Genomic DNA, 19,696 nt, shown 5'->3' with positions numbered 1-19,696 from the left:
CCTAGCCCTAAAATAAAATACATTTCCTAAAAAGAAGTTATTGGCATGTATTGAGCTGTAAACATATGCCAACCTTTTACTAAATTGAAAATATGGCTATTGCCTCTAGCAGAGTCCTCAGAAACGATGTGCTATTTGTGTGTAGCTTCTTTTGATTCCTAATAATATAAACTTATTTATGCTGTTGCTGACTTCTTGAGATCACAAGAGGATTCTGCTCACTTTACTCTTGTGTATCTTAGCACTCTATCTAAATGTAATTTAGTTTTTCTGCTGATCCGTGACTAACGTGAATATAACTTGTCTATTTTCTTTATAAAATAATTATCAATGTATTCTTCCTTTTTGCAGTTTTGAAAATTTGATTAAATCTTTCATATTTTACTCTTGGGTTATAAATACCTTAATTTTTAAGTTTACTACTATTACTTTACCTTATGTATATAGGTATTTTGCTTTCAAATAAACAAATCTATTTTCATAAACTATATTTTAACTCCTCTAAATTTATTCTATTCTCCAAGAGGACTAAAATTAACACACACACACACACGGTACCAAATTTGTAAAGAGAAGGCAAATAAAATGACCTAAAATAAGTCCTTAAAAAATTAGTGAGTAAATCTTATATTTTTAATCATAAAACAAATGTCACCAATTTTAGTAAATAATTTCATTACATTCATTCTAAATACCTTTCGACTCTTTTCAGAAGCTTTTTCATCCGCAGAGATAAGGCTATGACACCTAGATTTAAAAAAAAAAGTACTTTTAATATTTTACTGAAATTCAGTAATATCAGATCTATTTCATTTCACAACAATTAGGAAACTACACCATCTCAAACTTCCTAAATTACAGTTTCTTTTCTCTAAGGTATACTAGAAGGCCACAATTTATTCAACAGTAGTTTATTTATAGTGTTTAAATAATTTCTAAAATTACAAATAAATCCATTCATTCATTCATTCATAGGCAGGGCCTCAGTGTAAAGTTCTGGCTGTTCTGAACTTGCTACGTAGATCAAGGTACCTCAAACTCAGATCTGTCTGTTTTCTGCCTTTAAATTTAATTTCTGTTCTTTAGTAGTTTGTGCTTTGTATATAGTGGTTATTCTTGGCTCTTTTATTATCCCAACCTAATAACATGGTATCTACTTATTTTCCAATGTCTCTTAATACAATTTTCTTCAAGCTTTGCACATTTGTTAGCTATATTATATTATATGAGAAATATATACACAGTTGTAATCATTTCAAAAGTAACACCATGTAGCCCTGACTGGCCTGGAACAAGTAATGATCCTCTTGCCTTAACATCTCCAGTACTGGGATTACAATTAGGAGCCACCAGGGCAGCCCCAAACCAATTTTTGATATGAGAATATTTAGACACATCAAAATTCACTTAATGAATCACAATATCAGAATAGTATATTCATTCAGTGATTTCTTTTTAAGCATTCATAGCCTATGGGGCCATATTAATTCCAGAAAGCTTTTATTCCTGTCGCTGACTATTTTTAAAAGGAAAATTTATTTTTAAAATTACATTTTTCTTTGTTGTTGTTTAGGAACTTGAGTTTAAAATACAGGACTTCCCATCTGTCTTCAATACTACTGAACTTTAGTAAATATAACTAAGTTTTAAGGGATTTAAACTCTCACCTTAGTAGGTGACTGAAGGAGCCTGTAAACAGCCCTGGAGTGAAGATAGTCACTTAAGAAACTATCTCAGGAAACAAGACAAAAACAGTTGCCAATTTCCTTCTTGACTCTCTCACATGCCAATTCCTAATCCCTACAGATCTTCCTACACAGGGGTAAGACAACACACCTGAGTTTTCTCAGTGGAATAGGTAAAGTATCTCATATTTGTGCCTCACCTGTTCAGCCTACACAATAACTACATCTATAATGCTTTTAAACTGAAATATAAAGGCGCTAACTCTGTTAAACAGTCAGTTCTTATTAGCGACTATGGACAGTATGTACACTATTTCACCTTACACTCTCAATGGGGAGCATACAGACTTGTCCAAGGTTATTTAAATTATCACAACTAGCATTTACTTATTATTTTAGACAGAGTCTTACTACATAGCTCTAGTTGGCCTAGAACTCATCATACAGACCAGTTTGACCTCAACTCAAGAGAGCGCCTGGCTCTACCTCTGCTTCCCAGGTGCTCCAGCCAAAACTAGTATTTTAATACAAGTGTATCAGTCTCTAAAAGCTTCTTAACTCATATTTATATACTACTTGTTAGCAAAGGCCAAACCAAGTAAATTATTAAATTTACCAAGTAAAATATTAAATTATTTCAAAGTCTCATCTATACTACCTCGGAGAAAAGAAAAACAGAAAAATCAACAATCCCTACAGGAATAATGAAGTTAGTCTGTTACCCGGAGCTTTTAAACAAAACGTTTGGTCTTGTTTCTGTTTCTGAGCAACAACCCAAAGGTAAATACGACTTACTGCTGTCTGAAGGACTGTGTGTGAGCTGCTGTGGTCTTCTTGTAGGTGAAGTTAATTTCCTCTGAGAGCTCTTCTACTGTCTCAACGTCCACCTGCTCATCATCCTCAATGTAGTCTACATAGTTGTTCTGAAATAGATGATTAGGACAGTAGATAATGTACTGGGTGACACATAAACCTAAACTTTTCAATCACATGCTGCCTTATTAAACCAACTAGTGATCTACCCTGAGTACTAATAATGCTGTTTGTTAATTACACAAAGAAACTAAGTTAGAAAGACAACATGATTAGAATTAATATCAACAGCTACATTATTAAGTCATAGATGTACACTAAACAGGTACCACTAACTTTAGGCTGGACAAAGTTTCTATAGGCAGGCTATATTTGATGCTCTGATGTTATTTCTAGAGGACAGCATTTGGGAATGATGCCTTAAAGCTTTAAAAAATATCTTGACTATACATGCTGAGGCCTTGGGTTTAGTACCAATCCCTAATCCCACAAACCCACAGAAAATTGTTTTGAACAGGACTTAATAGCTATTATCTGATCAAATGTCCATAAATCAATACACATTAACTAATATAAGGCAGACATGGAAACGGGATACAACTCCATACAATAAAAGCTTTTGAAAAATTTGTTTTCAAAAGTAATCTCAATTATAGTTCCTTACAATACAATAACAAAAGCAACTGAGTAAACACTGAGCACTGAATCCTTTTACAAAGTTGCATGTGTGATGTGGGATAAACAGGTATTTCCAAGTCCATCTTTAAAAGTAGTGTTCATTATGTCAGAAACTTAAAAAGGCTAATAGACACTAAATAGAAGGTGTCATTTATGGTGCCCACTTTAACTTAGGCATAAATTAAGCAATATACATTAAATTTAGATAAGCTATATTAATCCTAAGGAACAAAAATTAATAGACTCTAAAGTTACTAATGTAGATTTGATTTATAATACTTGAATTGAAAGGGGTATGCTTCCTTCATAGATTTATGACACAGGGTATGTTATGTATTCCAGGACAGCTCAAACCTGCAATCCTCCTTCCTCTACCTCCTTACACCCATCTATTGCATGATCTTTTTTTCTTTAAGATTTATTTTATTATTTATTTTATATATGTGAGTTCATTGTCACTCTCTTCAGACACACCAGAAGAGGGCATACAGATCCCATTAGAGATGGTCATGAGCCACTATGTGGATGCTGGGAATTGAACTCAGGACCTCTGGAAGAGCAGTCAGTGTTCCTAACTGCTGAGCCATCTCTTCAGCCCCACTACTGCATGATCTTAACTGTAGACTTTGTAATTGTATCCAATAATCTCAAGAGAAGACAAATTAATTATTCATAAATTTCCTCATATAATTCAAATACAAGTCTAGCAATAAGTGTAAAGATAATTTTGGCACGGAGCATGAATGTAAACATGATACAGAATTTATATTTTAGAGATCATTCACATAATGCTTTGAATTTTTTTTAGAAGTCAGATTAGTATATCCAAGCAAGAGTAAGAGTAAGGCATTCCACAGGCTCTGCAAAAGCAACTTCACTGAGAGTTGAAAGTCCTCACTAGTTTTAGAGTTAGACTGTTTTGTTTTTGTTTGCTTGTTGATGTAATGTTTACTCAGACTGATTACAAAAAAGTAGACTGTAAAAGTACAATAAGTTGTATAATACAACCATACACACTCCATATTTTTAGATTTATGTTCCTAAAAAGGATTAACCTACAGAGAAAGCATTAGGCAAATGCATATATAAATTATTCAATGTTAGAGTGGTATCCTTACTTGTAAGTCAAACAATTGAGGCACTGGTATAATACAAGGTTAAAATGTTTTAGAAGACTTTTTGAGGGAACCATTTTTTGAGACAGGTTCTCAATGTTGAGCAGGCCAGCCTCAAATTCAAAAGATCTGATATGCACCACCATGCTCAGATATTTAGTTTTAAACTACTACCTTTTTATTTTAAGTAATAAAGCAGTTAGTTATTAACAAGGAAATACCAGTCAATATAGGAGCTAAATATATCTCAAGAAAGAGAGATTCTAAAATATAGCTGGTACAAAGGCTTCTATCATTTGCTCCTGAAGAAGAGTTGACAATTTAATTTCTGTGTTCCTGAAGCAGCTGTCTATGAGCTCATGTTTTGTATCTGACCTTATGCTGTAGTTAGGAAACCACAGCCCACCGCTTACTTTGTAATTTTATTAGAATCCACCCTCATTCTTTCACTCAGGTGTTTGTGGTTGCTTCCATACTACCTCAGCAATGGAATCATTTAACCTGCAATGTGTAAAATGTTTACGATCTGGCCCCTTATAGAAGAAAAATGTAATCTAACTCTTGCCCTATATCACGTCTGGTCCTCAATTCCTTAATTCAGATAATAGTTCCATAAATAGGAAACCTATTAAGAGAAATCTCAAGAAAATTAAAACATAAAACTATAAAGGCTATATTATAAAAGACAATGATCAAAGTCTAGAATATATAAAAAATATATAGAAAAAAACAGAGAATGTATAGTTCCAACACAATACTAACAGATACAAAGCAACTTTCAGGTAAGATTAAACAAAGTATTAGGTGGAACTTTGCAGGTTTTCTCCAAGAAGAAAAATTTTCCTCTAGATGGAGACAACTCCTCTAATTTTAAAGACAAACTTTCATTGTTTACTTTATCTATATCAGATAAGTGTCAATCATATCACAGACAATGTGACAGAAACCACTGGGATCAAATGACTGTAGGGCTTTCAAGGTATCCTTAAAAATTCAACTTAGTAGGCGCTTTACAGCATCTATACTTGAAAGGATCAAACTACCTTTACAAGAGTAATGAGCAAGACACAAAGTGTTGCCTTAAACACTAGTCATTTAATGGGATGAACCTAGGCACCCAAATGAATACATTAGGTATTAGTGATGCTCTGGAAAAGCTATCTCTAGTCATTTAAATCCACAAGGTTTCAGTCACAACAAAAAACGGGCTCACCACCTTTTCTACATCAACCTCCTCACTCTGGTAGCCAGAAACAACATCCACAATCTCATCAATAGAATCATCGGTTTTCTCATTCTCATCTTCCTCATCCTCATCTTCCAAATCCAAAACTGTGAAGTCAGCACTGCTTCTCCCACCATTTGCCTGTTGCTTTGGTTTCATGTGTTCTTTTGAGAGCAGGAAATGACCCTGAAAACGTCTGCTCCCTCTTCTTCCTTTTGTTGCTCTCCTAGGAATAATAGAGAAGGCCGCAGAACTAGAAATGCCACTCCAAGAACCATCCTCAGTTTTAAAAATTCCACCACTCTCAATAGTTCCACTTTTTCCAAGTAATTCAGAGATGTCCCGTTCAGAATTGTCTTGACATGGCTTCATTTCTGTAAACAACTGAACGTCTGCCTCTTTCTTAAAGTCTTGTGAAATTCCAACGTACTTGTGAGTTAAGGGGCCCTTCAGGTGTTTTCTCCATCTCTCCCTAAGACTGTCCTTGCCCAGAGAATCCTCACAATCCTTCTTGGCCTCTGTCTGTGAGTTAGATTTCTGTTCCTTAACTTGGCTCCCCGATAATTCAAATTTACTTTCCTCCTTAGAGAGGACTAGAAAATCATCTGGGTTCTCTGACCCCTGCTGCTGTTCAACCTTCACCTCAACATACTTTTGAGGGCGTACTTTTCTGACGTTTTGGAGTGTCATAATATTGATGTTTTCAGAGCCAGCCCTAACTTCTGGAACAGTCTGTTTCTCTTTTGGACTGTTCTCATTCTTGTTCCCAGATTCTTCATCACCATCTTTGTCTTCATCTGTGTGAGACCCAGTGCTATAAGAGTATTCATAAGGTCTGGTATCTTCCCTAAGACTTTCTTCATCCAAAAGATCACCTCTATCATCCAATGAATTATTGAAGGTATCTTCTGAGGCAATAATTCCTGAGTTCTGCTTCATTATATTAGCCTCAGGATCTACAACTTCATCTTTTGATGATAGAGCTTTCTTAGTTTCCTTCTCTCTTTTGATAGAGTTTGATTCATCTTTCTGGTCTGTATTCTGAGATTCCTTTTTTATCTGAAGGGAAGCAACATGCTGAAGAACAGAGTTAGGAACAGGCTTTTGTCCTGGGAGCTGCAGCAAGGCAAAGCTACCTGACTGCAGAGGAATGAGGCTAGCAGTGCCCACAGGTTGTCCTCCAGTGCTAGGTGTTATTTTGCTTTCAGAGGCTGTTTTACTTGCAAGGTTTTGAGTTTCAGGAGGAGAAATCCGCAGAGTCAGTGTACCAGCCTGAGAGACAAAACTAGATCCAGAGGAAAGCAATGAAGGTGCCTGAGAAATGACATTTACTGTTGGAGAAGACCCAACAGCCTGAATTACAGGACTCATGACAGAGAAGGCAGAGGATGAAGAAGATGATGGAGTCTCCGAAGATTTGCAAGGAGTTGGTAATCGGATTCCCACCACAGATCCTGGTAAAAAAAAAGAAAGAGCTTAAATCATCAGAAGATCAGAATGATCAGAAGATGCTCATACCATCAAGTCTTTCAAGGAATGTCTCCCAGTTTAGGAGACTAAGAAAGAAAAATTCTGGTGTTCCAAACACATCACATAGACAAGAATTTAATATCAAAACTCATCAGAAAGATCTCAAACTTTATACCTGGGTTTCGAAACACCACAGGCTGTAAGCTGGGCTGGGTATTAGAGCCTCGAATCTGATGTAAAGGTAGGAGTTGGACAATCTGCCCATTGGGGTGCCTGAATAGGTTCATTCCACTTGGACTCCTAACCGGTTGTAAGACCATCCGCTGTCCCTGAAGCTGGGGGTTTGGGATTGGTCTAAGCGTAGGAGAACCCTGCTGCACTGGGATCAACAACAATCGAGGTCCAGTACGTTTCACGTTGTTAGGAGAGATCTGTGGGGTAGTCACTGGAATTTGAGGGGCATTTTCTGGAAAACAGAAAAATGAGACGCAATTGTAAGAATTATCTTTAAAAATACATGGATTAAAAAATAATATAAGATCTAATAATGCTGCAAGTAACAGCTTACTTGAATTGTGAAATTAGTGAAATTCTTTCCCACTATCGTATACTACTTATAGCTAAGAATAATCTATAATTTGTTTTATTTTTTTTGAGACAAGATTTCTCTATATAGCTAGCCCCTGACTATCCTGGAACTCACTATGGAAAACAGGTTGGCCTCAGACTGAAAAGAAAATCCCTGGCTGTTCTGAGAGTTAGGATTTAAGATGCGAACCAATACACTTGACTCCTCCTCATCTTCCTCCTCCTCATCATCATAAATTTGGTGGTGATGATCCACACTTTTAATTCCAAAATACGGGAGGCAAGGCAAATCTCTGAGTTTAGAGGATAGTCTGGTCTACAAAGCGACTTTTAGGACAGCTAGACCTATACAGAGAAAGCCCTGTCTCAACAAACAAATAAATCACATTTATTTGTGTGTATATCTGTAATTGCATATGAATCAGAGAACAACTTGTAGGAGACAGTTCTCTTCTTCAACCATGTAGGTCCTAGGAATAGAACTCAGATCGTGAGGCTTAGAGGCAAGTATATTTTTTTTAAAGATTTATTCATTTATTATATATAAGTACACTGTAGCTGTCTTCAGAAACACCAGAAGAGGGCATTGGATCTCTTTACAGATGGTTGTGAGCCACCATGTGGTTGGTGGGAATTGAACTCAGGACCTCTAGAAGAGTAGTCGGGTGCTCTTAACCGCTGAGCCATCTCTCCAGCCCCGGCAAGTATCTTTTATCTACAGAGGTATCTTGCTGGCCAAAGAATAATGCATTTTAAACTTGAGTAATTGCCCAGACATTGTAGAACTTTAGATTCAAAGTAGTTTAAAGGGAAAAGCATCACTTTTTCAAGAAGTACATTTCAAAACATTATATCTAATGAAAAGCAAAGGCGGAACTCTAAATCTGAGTTCACATTTAACCTCAAGAGATTATAATCTAATACTCTTCTTTACAATTAGTCCTATGATTTTTGTTTCACAGCTTGTACTACAGAAAGGAATAGGGTTAGGAGTAAATATCATGAAGTGTATGCAAGTGTTCTTTGGTTTTTAAGTAACAAATAAAGAGTTTAACTTGAGGCTGCAAAGATGTTTCACTGGTTAAGAGCATTGGGTTTTCTTTCAGGACTCAGGTTCAATTCCTAGCACCTTACAGCCGGCTGTAACTCTAGTTCCAGGGAATATGATCTCTGTTCTGGCTTCCGTAGGCATTGCACACATGTGGCACACAAACACACATGCAAACAATAACCGTACACATGAAATTAAAACAATTTTTTCTTAAAAACTACAAAGAAAAGCTTAAACATTTGTGGAAATAATCTTTAAAAAAAAAACAAACAAACCTCCTAGTCCAATGGTATGAAACTAAAAGATATCAAAGAAGCAGAGAAATAAAGCCTGCTTAGAGAGAAGCAAAAAGGTTGGTTTTTTGTTTTTTGTTTTTGATTTTTTTTTAAAAAGTAAAAAATTAATTCAGAAAATGTGAATTAAAAGACATTTCAAGCTGGGTGGTGGTTGAGCCTAAGGCAGGATGATATGAGTTTGAGGCCAACCTGGTCTACAGAGCAAGTTCCAGGGCAGCCAGAGACACAAAGAAAAACCTGTTTTGAAAAACAAGAACAGTAAAGACATTTCAAACCATTATTAGTAGTAAATGAGGCTTATTGTTTAGAAGAGCTATTTGGAAATAGAAGATAAGAAAAGACTATTTTTTAGTGTTAGTTCTGGGGTAAAGAAATAGGTATAATACTCATAGTAAGTACAAATAAAACTGATCTAATTAGTTCGCTTATCTGATATTGGCAATAAAATATGTTAAGTTTGCCAATTTACTACCTGTAAAAATAATACTTTGCAATTTGAACAAAAATATGCATCTGGGGGCTAGAGAGATGGCTCAAAAATTGCTGCTCTTGTAGAAGACAGGATTTCCTGGAAATCATATTGAGAAGCTCAAAAGAAATCCAGGGAATCTAAAGGCCCTCCTACCCTCCAAGAACATAAACATAAAGGGAGATAGACACCCCCTACACACACACACACACACACACACACACACACACACACACACACACACACTTTTAAAAAAAAACATGCATATAGTGGCTAAAGAGACTGCTCGTGTTTAGAGCACTAGCTGCTCTTCTAGAGGTAGCTGAACTGAAATATAAAAGATCAGGAGATAGAGACAGCTCAGCACTTGTTGCTTTTGCAGAAGACCTGGGTTCAGAGGATCTCACACCCTCTTTTGAATTCTGAGGGTAAGAATGCGGTCCACTAACATGCACAGATACATCAAATATATGCATAAAATAAAAAATTTAAAAACTAGCAAAATAAGCTGGTATTATGGTACATACCTTTAATTCCAGCACTCAGGAGGCAAAGGCAGGCAAAATCTCTGTGAGTTTGAGGCCTGCCTGGTCTAAAAAGCCAGAGCTCTGTTACATAGATAAACCCTGCCTCAAAAAACAAACCAAAACAAAAGCCAAAATAAAGTTTATCAAAATAAGTTAAGTATATTACGCTAAATTCTTTTAACCTAATCCCACTTAAATCTGGGGTTGGTGAGATGGCTAAGTGGTCAAGAACACTGGCTTCTCTTCCAGAGGACCCAGGTTCAGTTCTCAGCCCCTCCAAGGTAGTTCATAACCAGTTGTTTGTAATTTAATTCTCAGGGATCTGATAACTTCTGGTCGCTGTGGGTACTGCAAGAAAATGATGTACATGCAGGTAACACTCATAACGTTAAAACAATTTTTATTTTGTTTGAGACGGGGTTTCTCAGTGTATGTAGCACTGGTGTCCTGAAGTCACTCTGTAGACCAGGGTGGCCTCAAACTCAAGAGATCCACCTCTGCCTCCTAAGTGCTGGGCTTAAAGGCCTGCACAACCACTGCCAGGCTAAAATAAATTTTTAAAAAAGAGAAAGAAAATATAAATTTATTTAAAAAGTTGATGAATACAAAATATAAGTACTAAACATAGAAATGTGTCTCCTCATCTCTTATTAGTTACATCTGTATCAGTTTATGTGGACTGTCAACTTGATGGGATTTAGAAATACCTCGGATAACGACAGCCTTATGGCCATGTCTGTGAGGTTATTCCTTGGGAAGTTTAACCAAGGAGGGAAAATCCATCATGAATGTGGATGACACCACCCCGCAGGTTTGGGTCCTGGATAGTATAAAAGGCATTAAGTTCCAGACACACAGTGACATAGTGACTCATACTCCTGTTGCCATGGTTTTCCTGACTACTAAAGACTGTACTTTTGGTTGGGGATTTAGCTCAGTGGTAGAGCGCTTGCCTAGCAAGTGCAAGGCCCTGGGTTCGGTCCTCAGCTCCGGGGGGGAAAAAAATAAAAAGACTGTACTTTTAAAACCATGAGCCCAAATAAGCCCTCTATTACTTGCTTTTTTGGTCAGGTTGTTTTATCAACTAAGTATAATAATGAGAGCTAGAAATGAACCTGACACCTTTTAGGAAAGCAGGCAAGCAGGTCAGCCGGCCTCCAGTGACACACAAACAGGCAAAAGACTATATACATAAAATAAAAATTTAGAAAAACATCAAAATATAACACTATGGGAAAATGTCACTTGCTGTACATTTTCTTTTTTTTCTTTTTTTTTTTTTTGGGGGGGGGTTCTTTTTTTCGGAGCTGGGGACTGAACCCAGGGCCTTGCGTTTCCTAGGCAAGTGCTCTACCACTGAGCTAAATCCCCAACCCCGCTGTACATTTTCTTATAATTGCAGAAACATTTTCTTAGAAAGGGAGGGAAGGAGAGAGGGGCAAAGAAAAAAGTAACTCACCCAGCAGCTGTAGATGAAGTTCCCTCCTTAGAGATGTATAACTGTAGCTCTCATCATATAGCCTTTTATTTGCTTTCTCCCATGTCTCTTTAAAGACTGTTCTTTTAAATGGCTCAGAGCTCTGGTCCTATTTACATCATTTTGTGCCCTTCAGCCACCATCTCCACTTTGTTTTTGAGTGTTAGTATTCCCTGGATTAAACTTTAGTCTTATTAACCTATCAATTAGATAATCTCCTGAAGACAGTTGATTTCCTGTACTAAGGAATCTGGCTACAGAACTGTATAGACAATGGTCATTGCTAATCCTACAACTAGCCATATGCTCTGGTATTGTTAGGGTTCGGTTTTGTAGAATTTTAAAGTTTTAGGAATGTTAACATGTCATACTATCACTGAAACTTGAAAATGTATCAGGCTATCTAAACTGTAGCCTGAATGCATCTCAAGATAGTTATGAATACAGCTCAATGCAGTTAAAAATGACAAACATCCAAACTAGAAACTCCTAATTTTATTATAACTGGAAAATTCTAAGAACTAGTCCTTACCTGGTCTCTGGCTCACTGGTGGACTTCCATTAATTCCTGAGAGTATAATAGGTACAGAACTCAGTGATGAAGTAGGTGTGGTTACCACGGAGGAAGATGCAGCTGTGGTCACCATGACTATGGAAGTAGAGGCAGTGGAAGCAACAGGAAGAGTTATGGTTGGAGATGCTACCAATGGTTTAGGAAACGAAACTGAAGCCACAGGGCTAGTAGTTATCCCAGTCGTTTTGGTAAGGTTCACAGTGGCTGTAGACTGGGTAGATGTTACAGGGGTAGTGTTATTAGTTTCAGAGATCTCAACAACCCCAGCAGTGGAGGCACTAGAAGAATAAGTAGCTTCTTTAGCTCCCATATCAGAATTAGCAGTCAGAGACGGCACAGCAGTAACATTTTCTAAAACCACTTGAGGGGAAGTAGTGACAGCAGCAGTTACAGTGCTGCACACCTGAACTTGCTCAGAAGAAACCACAGGTGCGACGACCATTACTGGAGATGGCCTGATACTGAACTTCTGTGGCCCTGTAAGGGGTTGAGGTGTGCGAACTCCAGGTATCTTCTGCTGTAAGGCGCCAACTTTGCTCATCACAAATTGTGTGAACACACCACCAGGAGAGGGCCGAGCTGCTGCAAATAAAAATTTGCAGGTCAAAATCTTCATTTTCTCTTATTGTGCCCTCCTACTAAGTGATTGTGCTTATAACATTAGTTGTGTCCTCTGGGTCAATTTCTTAAAGGTAAAACCCACTTCTAAGTACCAATTACTACCCACAAAAATCAAACACTGTCCTCCACCAAAAACAAAGCTTTAAAATTCTATTTTTGATTTTTGTATTCTGAGACAGGGTCTCTCTATAGACCTGGCTGTCCTGAACTCACTCCGTAAATCAGGCTGCCCTCAAACTCAAGAGATCTACCTGCCCCCAACTCCTGAGTGCTGGAATTAAAGGCATGAGATACCACTGCCCAGCTATAATTCTAATTTTTAAACAAACAAACAAAAAACAAACTAATTAAATAATTAAAATTGAATGCTCTGACTAAAACTTCTTTAGGCTATACAATATATCTCAATTCTTAGGACACTTAAAAAAAATGAGAGCAAACTGAACCCAGTGGATCACACATGTAGTCTTAGCACCAGGGAAGCAGAGGCAGAGGCAGAGGCAAGTAGATCTCTGTGAGTTTGGGGTCAGCCTGGTGTACAATAATGAGTTTCTGGACAGCCAGGGCCACATAGAAACCATGTCACAAAACACACACACAAAACAAGTTACTAACCTTATCACCTAAAACAGATGAAAAGGGGAAGGACAAGATTCCCAGCACACACCCTTACTTTCCCCATTGAAAATTTAAAGTATGTTTCTAACATTTCCCTCTTGCCTCAGCAGCTCCTTCTTTTACAAGATAGTTAAGTACTATATAATTTTTAAAATATAAACACATTTTTAAAAGAAGAGTAAGGCTGCTTTGTTTTAAATTCTAACTAAAGCTGCATTCTAAAGAGGCATAAATAGGTCTCTTAAGAGCATTAACTGCCCATCTTCACTCCAGCCTTCAGTCATATTTCAATTTCCTGTTAGAAGAATAAAAATGAAGACAAATTGACACCTTTACTTAACATTCCTAAAGGTATTTGAAACAAGAAAAGAGAATTCCATAAACTAGCCATACAACTTTCAACTAAAACAATGTTTCACGATTTAATACAGACCACACTACTAAACTGTTAGGCAAAAGTTTTCATACACAAGACAGAAACATACAGAATGCTGCATTATTTTAAAATTTTTGTTTTACAAGAGCTTTTTATTTCTAGCTTATACTAACCCATTCTACTAGCTCTTGTTTGCTTCTTAGATGTTTAAGTATAGGGAATATGCATATGACTAATATTAAAAACCTCAACCATCTGGAAAAATAAAGAAAATATTTTAAAGCAAAACCTTGGTTTTTCTATGTTAATATAGTCTCAAACTAAAATTTAATTCATATCATAAGTCATCAGAAGAATTATTTTTAAAATATTTAAGGGTATTAATAGTAACACCAAATTCTGTATTTTGCTACTTTTATAACCTTCCTATTATATTCACTGGCCAAGACTAAATTACAGGCCTTTCCAAATCATATGCATTCTCTTAACTTACCAATTGGCCTTTTTGCTGGAACAAATGCCTTCAGATTCTTCCCAGAGCGATTTGTTGTTGGGCCAGAGGATGCCATTTTGGAATTGGATGTTGAAGGCAACAGGGTGCGTGGTTTCCTGGATGCAGCCACCTTGGCATTGGATGCTACCTTGGAGATGACAGTACTGAGGGTTGAGAGGTCCAGGACTGAGGGTCGCAACCTGCCTGTGATATAAGCAGCTAGCCTATTGGCTGGATGCAATGCCCCCATCTGTCCCAATAGCAACTTAGCCTGCGGGTAACTCTTACCATTAACCTGAAACAAGTGGCAAAGAGAAATTCTGTAAAGATAAAATTCTCTTGCTAGCTCCTCTCCCTTGACAGGGGTTTCATTTTTATAAGGTGTTTTAAAGTCTATGCTTTAGATGTAAATGGGAAAAAGAAATGAAGCTTTTCTATTCAGGAGTCTCAATAACTAGATGTTGTCATCTGATAGCTGAACTAACTTCAACTGCACTTATAGTTGGGAATAGAGAATTCTTAGAGACTAAACTCATTTCTGCATTATAGATATGTAAAAGATTAACTATATCTAACAATTCATCTAATTATTTTACTTTAATAAGCAACTATGGTTATTAATGAATCAGCAAAAAGATTAACCATGATCCACAGAATCTCTGAGACCAGAGAAGTACAAAAGCCATAACATGAGGTCTTTTTATGTATCCTTCATATTTTAAAAAAATAAAATCTGCTTTTGAAGTTACAGGACACTGACTGTTATAAGAACCTACGCTATTAAAGTCACACCAGTTTTTGTTTTTCTATAATCTTAAGATTTTATTTTTTATTTTATGTGTATGAGTGTTTGTCTGTGTACCATGTACATGCCTGGTGCCCACAAGGCCATAAGGGGACACTAAAATTACAGACCACTCACTGTAAGCCACCGTTCTAAGTGCTGATAATTGAACCAGGGTCCTCTGGAAGAGCAGTCAGTGCATTTTTTTTTTTTTTTGTTGTTGTTCTTTTTTTCGGAGCTGGGGACCGAACCCAGGGCCTTGCGCTTCCTAGGTAAGCGCTCTACCACTGAGCTAAATCCCCAGCCCCTCAGTCAGTGCTTATAATTGCAAAGTCCTACCTGTTGCCCCAGTTTTTGGTTTTCAAAAGGGGGCAACTCTAAAGATATTTTAAACAGAACATGCTCAAAATAAAATGTTGGCACAAACTCAGACTATTTCTGCATGCAGTCACTAAATAAAAGAATAAATGAGGTATACATTTTTTGTGCTGTCTGAGTTGATAACTGCTCATTTTAGGCAGCAACTTACAAATGCGTGTGTGTGAACACAGAGGCCTCCATAGTCTCTCACTCATGTTTTCTAGTCATATACTAACAGGTAGCATTTGGAGAACATAACCTTTTTTGTCTCCTCATCATTTACAAATAGTAGATAGAAAATGGAGCTATCTAGTATTCAAATTTATAGGGGAAGAGTAAAGAAACTATCTATAGTAACCCACTCCAAAACTTAAAATTATTCTTTGCTACTTAATTTTGATTATTCTCAGGAAGATTAGCAACCTCAATCCTTCATATTAGATATCAAAAAGAAAAAAGGGGGGAGGATTTTTTTCATCCAAAAGTAAATAATACTAGTTTTTTTAGCTGTACAGACTCTACCTGTTATAGAAGATTATTTATTATCTTCCCTATAGTCTACACAGGTTAAGCATTTCTTATCCCAAATTCCTGGGATAAAAAAGAACCATTTCAAATTCTCAGACATACATAGTAAGCTGTCTTGAAGACAAGATCCAAGTCAAGCACAAAAGTTATTTAGGTTATATATAATTATATATACATAAGAACCATAGGTAACTTTACATAATAGTATTTAGTGTGCTAGCATTCTGATTATAACCCATCACAAGAAGGCAGTTGTGGAATTTTCTATTTGCTGGCGATCATAATGTCAAATTTAGGTATGGGGATTAACAATGTTCAAAATGAGACTGGAGAGATGGCTCAGCAGTTAAGAGCACTGACTGCTCTTCCAGAGGTCCTGAGTTCAATTCCCAGCAACCACATGGTGGCTCACAACTATCTGTAATGGGATCCAATGCTCTCTTCTGGTGTGTCTGAAGACAGCTACAGTGTACTCATATACATAAAATAATCTTTAAAAAAAACAATGTTCAACATGTATTACAAACTGACTGTGCATTCAAGTTATACAGTTGATTTTGTTTCTTTTAGTTTTTTAAGACAGGGTTCCTCTGTGTAGCCAAAGCTATCCTGAAACTTACTCTGTAGACCAAGCTAGCCATGACCTCAGAAATCTACCTGCCTCTACCTCCTGTGCTGGGATTAAAGGCATGTGCTACTGGGCTTGCATATAGCTAACATTCAATTCACAACTTCTTTCTTCAGAGAAAATTCTACAAGCCAATTTACTACTTAACTTACTAACAGCAAGGAGTTATTTTTATCTCACAAAATTTCAAATAAGAAAATAACTACAGTTCACTAGAAAACAACAACAAAAAGCCTTTATGTGTTTAGATAACATCTTACTGAATTACATTTTTCCCTGAGGTATCAATGTAGCTTAGTGATAAGAGTACCTAGGTTCAACCCATTATTGTAAAACATGCAAATGAAAATAAGCAACTCCCCTCCCTATTACTACTCATATATAGTACCTGACTTGGTTGGTTTTCTTTTTTAAAGGCAAGGTTTCACACTGTATCCCTGGATGTCCTGAACTCAAGAGATCCATCTCTCTGCCTCCCAAGTGTGGGTAGGATTAAAGGCATGCACCATCACCACCTGACTTATAAAGCCAACTTCTCTCTACTATACTTGGTAATCTATATATTTCTGTTTTGAAAATTTTATGCCAGTAAGATATTCTAAGACCCAAGCTAAATGCCTAATTTTGCTTAGTTAGGATCACTAGAGCTTATAAAAAGAAACTTTCTGAAAAGAATAGAAAGAAAACCATAAGCTATGTAAGGCTCCATATCTGTTTATATAACAGTGTATAAACTTTGCCTTATGTATTTATCTAACCTACACTTATCACAGTAAGAAATAATGATTTTATTAGCCAGTTCCCAGAAAAATTGAAGAAATATGACCTAAGGTCAACAAAGGGCTTGAGTATTAAAAAAAAAAATCAAGATATCGGCTAAGTATAAAAAGGAACTATGCCCAGATTAAATATAATTCTCACCTGGATAAGCCCAGATGTAGTTGAACTGGGTTTACGTTTATAGGCCACAAGCTTCCCCGAAGGAGAAAGCCCTGCATAAAAAGGCAGACCTTTGCCTCCATGTAATCTCTCCCTCACTGAATCCAGGGCATCTGTCTGCACAGGAGAGATATCATCCATTTTCCCCGGGGACAATGGACCATCAGGAGTCTCTGATCCAGATTTCTCAGCCATATCATCTTGGTCTTGACTTGATGGCATAGAGATTTTCACACGGGAAGAATAAACAGGAGGGGTCTTCTCACCCCGACACTTCCGCTGAGAAGCCAACTCAATGATGAAGCTGCCCACCTTAAGTGACTGTGGCATGTTGCTATTGATGTGCTGAGATAAAATGCTCAAAATCTTGTTTCGATCTTCTTCCCAGTTGCAGTCTGAGATGATCTCTATCAATTTGGTGGGACCACCAGGTGATCTCTGATGTACATAAGAGGTAGAAGAGGACTCTCCTTCATTGCAAGAGGATTTCCAAGTCTTTTCTGTTTAAAAATTAAATAGAAAAACCCTCTACAACACAGATCACAGACATTCTGTACTAAACTTTGATAAGGGTTGTAGGAAAATCCTTTTTTTTTTTTTTTTTTTTTTGGTTTTCCAAAACAAGTTTCTCTGAATAAAAGCCCTGGCTGTCCTGGAACTCACTATGCAGATCAAGTTGGCCTCAAACTCCCAGTGACCCATCTGCCTCTGCTCCCTGAGTGCTGGGATTAAAGGCATGCTACTGAACTTTGAAAGAAATTCAAGTTTCTCACTTGATCATTTCAGTGTTAACATTAGTGTATAAACTCAACATTCTGCAGTTTTCCAGGAAAAAAAAAACTCACAGAACTAGACACTTGTCTTCACTATCCATAGACTAAATTATCTCATAAAAAGGAAATTTCCTAAGCATTTCTCTAAAAGGCCACAAACATAAAAAATACTGCCTTGCAAAGTATGACCTATAAATAAGGTAAAGTTTCCTTAATAGAAGTTATTGTTCTGGGCTGGAGAGATGGCTCAGCAGTTAAGAGCACTAGTTGATCTTCCTGAGATCCTGAGTTCAATTCCCAGCAACCACATGGTGGCTCACAACCATCTATGTGATCTGATGATGTCTTATTCTGGCATGCAGGTGTACATGCAGATAGATCATTCATATACATGAAAGAAAAAGAGAGGAGGGAAGAGGGGAGGGAGGAAAGGGGAGGGAGAGGGGAAGGGACAGGGAGAGAAAGAAGAGGGAGGGTGTGTGTGTGTGTGTGTGTGTGTGTGTGTGTGTGTGTGTGAGAGAGAGAGAGAGAGAGAGAGAGAGAGAGAGAGAGAGAGAGAGAGAGAGAGAGAGAGAGACTGACAGTCCTGATATCCAAACAGGCCAAACACAGATCCTTGATAAGCCTGCTCTGAAACATGTACACTAAATAGTTAAAAGGTACGTTTCTGTTTACAAAACAAAAGTGACAGTGAGATAGCACTGTGACTAGGCCTGCTGATCTGAGTTCAATCCCTGGACCTGTATGATGAAATGTGAGAACACACTCCTGCAAGCTGTTCTCTGACGTGTGTGCCACGACAAGCATGTACTTGCCTCACACACATAAACAAATGTAGTTAAAAAAGAAAAAACAATTTTTAAGGCATATCCTTTGACTAGTTTCTACTACAACTCTGCTATGTCTCTAAATATGGTTGTTCCACTGTATACAGTTGATTCATGTTCTTAATGTATCCCAAATCATAGTGACATGCTGACAAGATACATATTTCATAAGACACCAAATTTCTACAGTGGAGCTTCTCAACCAATGTGCTAGAGTCGTGTCAAGGATTTAGCCTCCAGCTCATCCACAGAATGCACATGGTCGCAAGCAGCCTCCTCCACTTTCTTAAATGCAAAACAAAAACCATTTTATTTACTGCATACTATGTTATTATAAGAAGAGTGCTGCTGCTCTCTTGTTCTTTGTTCTCTTCTCTTCCCTGCTCTTTCCCTCTTCCCTGTACCTTCTCTCTACCCACCCCCCACCTCCCTCCACATGCTCATGGCCGGCCTTTCGTCTCCTCTACTCTTCTTCTCTCATTAAACCTCTCCACATGGGTGGGGGAGGCGGGTGTGGGGTGCTGCTGCGTAGGTGCTGCATACCCAAAAACAAAGAGCTAACTTTCTATTTGTTAAGGTTATAATCTCTTCATAGAAATTCTGGCAGTTGAGACTTCTAGATCATCAGTGATAGTTATTCTTCTTTTCTCTCCCTTTACAAATGCCCAATGGTGGTGGCTATGGAAAACCTAAGGTAAATTTTAATAGCTAATGATCCCCTTATCCTTGAGGCTTGAAAAGAGAAAATTTTTCAGAGATGATTCTTTTATGTTCTCTGAAA

The 19,696-nt window shown here is 37.2% G+C and overlaps 1 protein-coding gene across 10 annotated transcripts in view; it reads right to left on the bottom strand.

The window, feature by feature from the left end:
• The window catches only part of Mga (MAX dimerization protein MGA), a 91,176-nt gene that overhangs the window by 12,564 nt on the left and 58,916 nt on the right, over nt 1-19,696 (bottom strand). For 4 of the 10 annotated variants that reach the window (XM_087655167.1, XM_087655166.1, XM_087655165.1 and 1 more), the window contains exons 13-19: nt 17,298-17,815; nt 14,077-14,371; nt 11,927-12,550; nt 7,162-7,452; nt 5,508-6,970; nt 2,481-2,608; nt 696-747 (exon numbers count right to left, since the gene is read on the bottom strand). In XM_087655167.1, coding sequence (XP_087511293.1) covers nt 696-747; nt 2,481-2,608; nt 5,508-6,970; nt 7,162-7,452; nt 11,927-12,550; nt 14,077-14,371; nt 17,298-17,815 — 3,371 coding nt within the window. The remainder of the gene's footprint in view (nt 1-695; nt 748-2,480; nt 2,609-5,507; nt 6,971-7,161; nt 7,453-11,926; nt 12,551-14,076; nt 14,372-17,297; nt 17,816-19,696) is intronic. The other 6 variants (XM_087655173.1, XM_087655172.1, XM_087655171.1 and 3 more) reach the window with 3 other exon arrangements.

Source organism: Rattus norvegicus, chromosome 3 (genome assembly GCF_021556685.1).
Source record: "Rattus norvegicus strain SHRSP/BbbUtx chromosome 3, alternate assembly SHRSP_T2T, whole genome shotgun sequence".
In the NCBI taxonomy this organism is placed as follows: Eukaryota; Metazoa; Chordata; class Mammalia; order Rodentia; family Muridae; genus Rattus; species Rattus norvegicus.
This window is presented reverse-complemented; position numbering and strand designations above follow the sequence as displayed.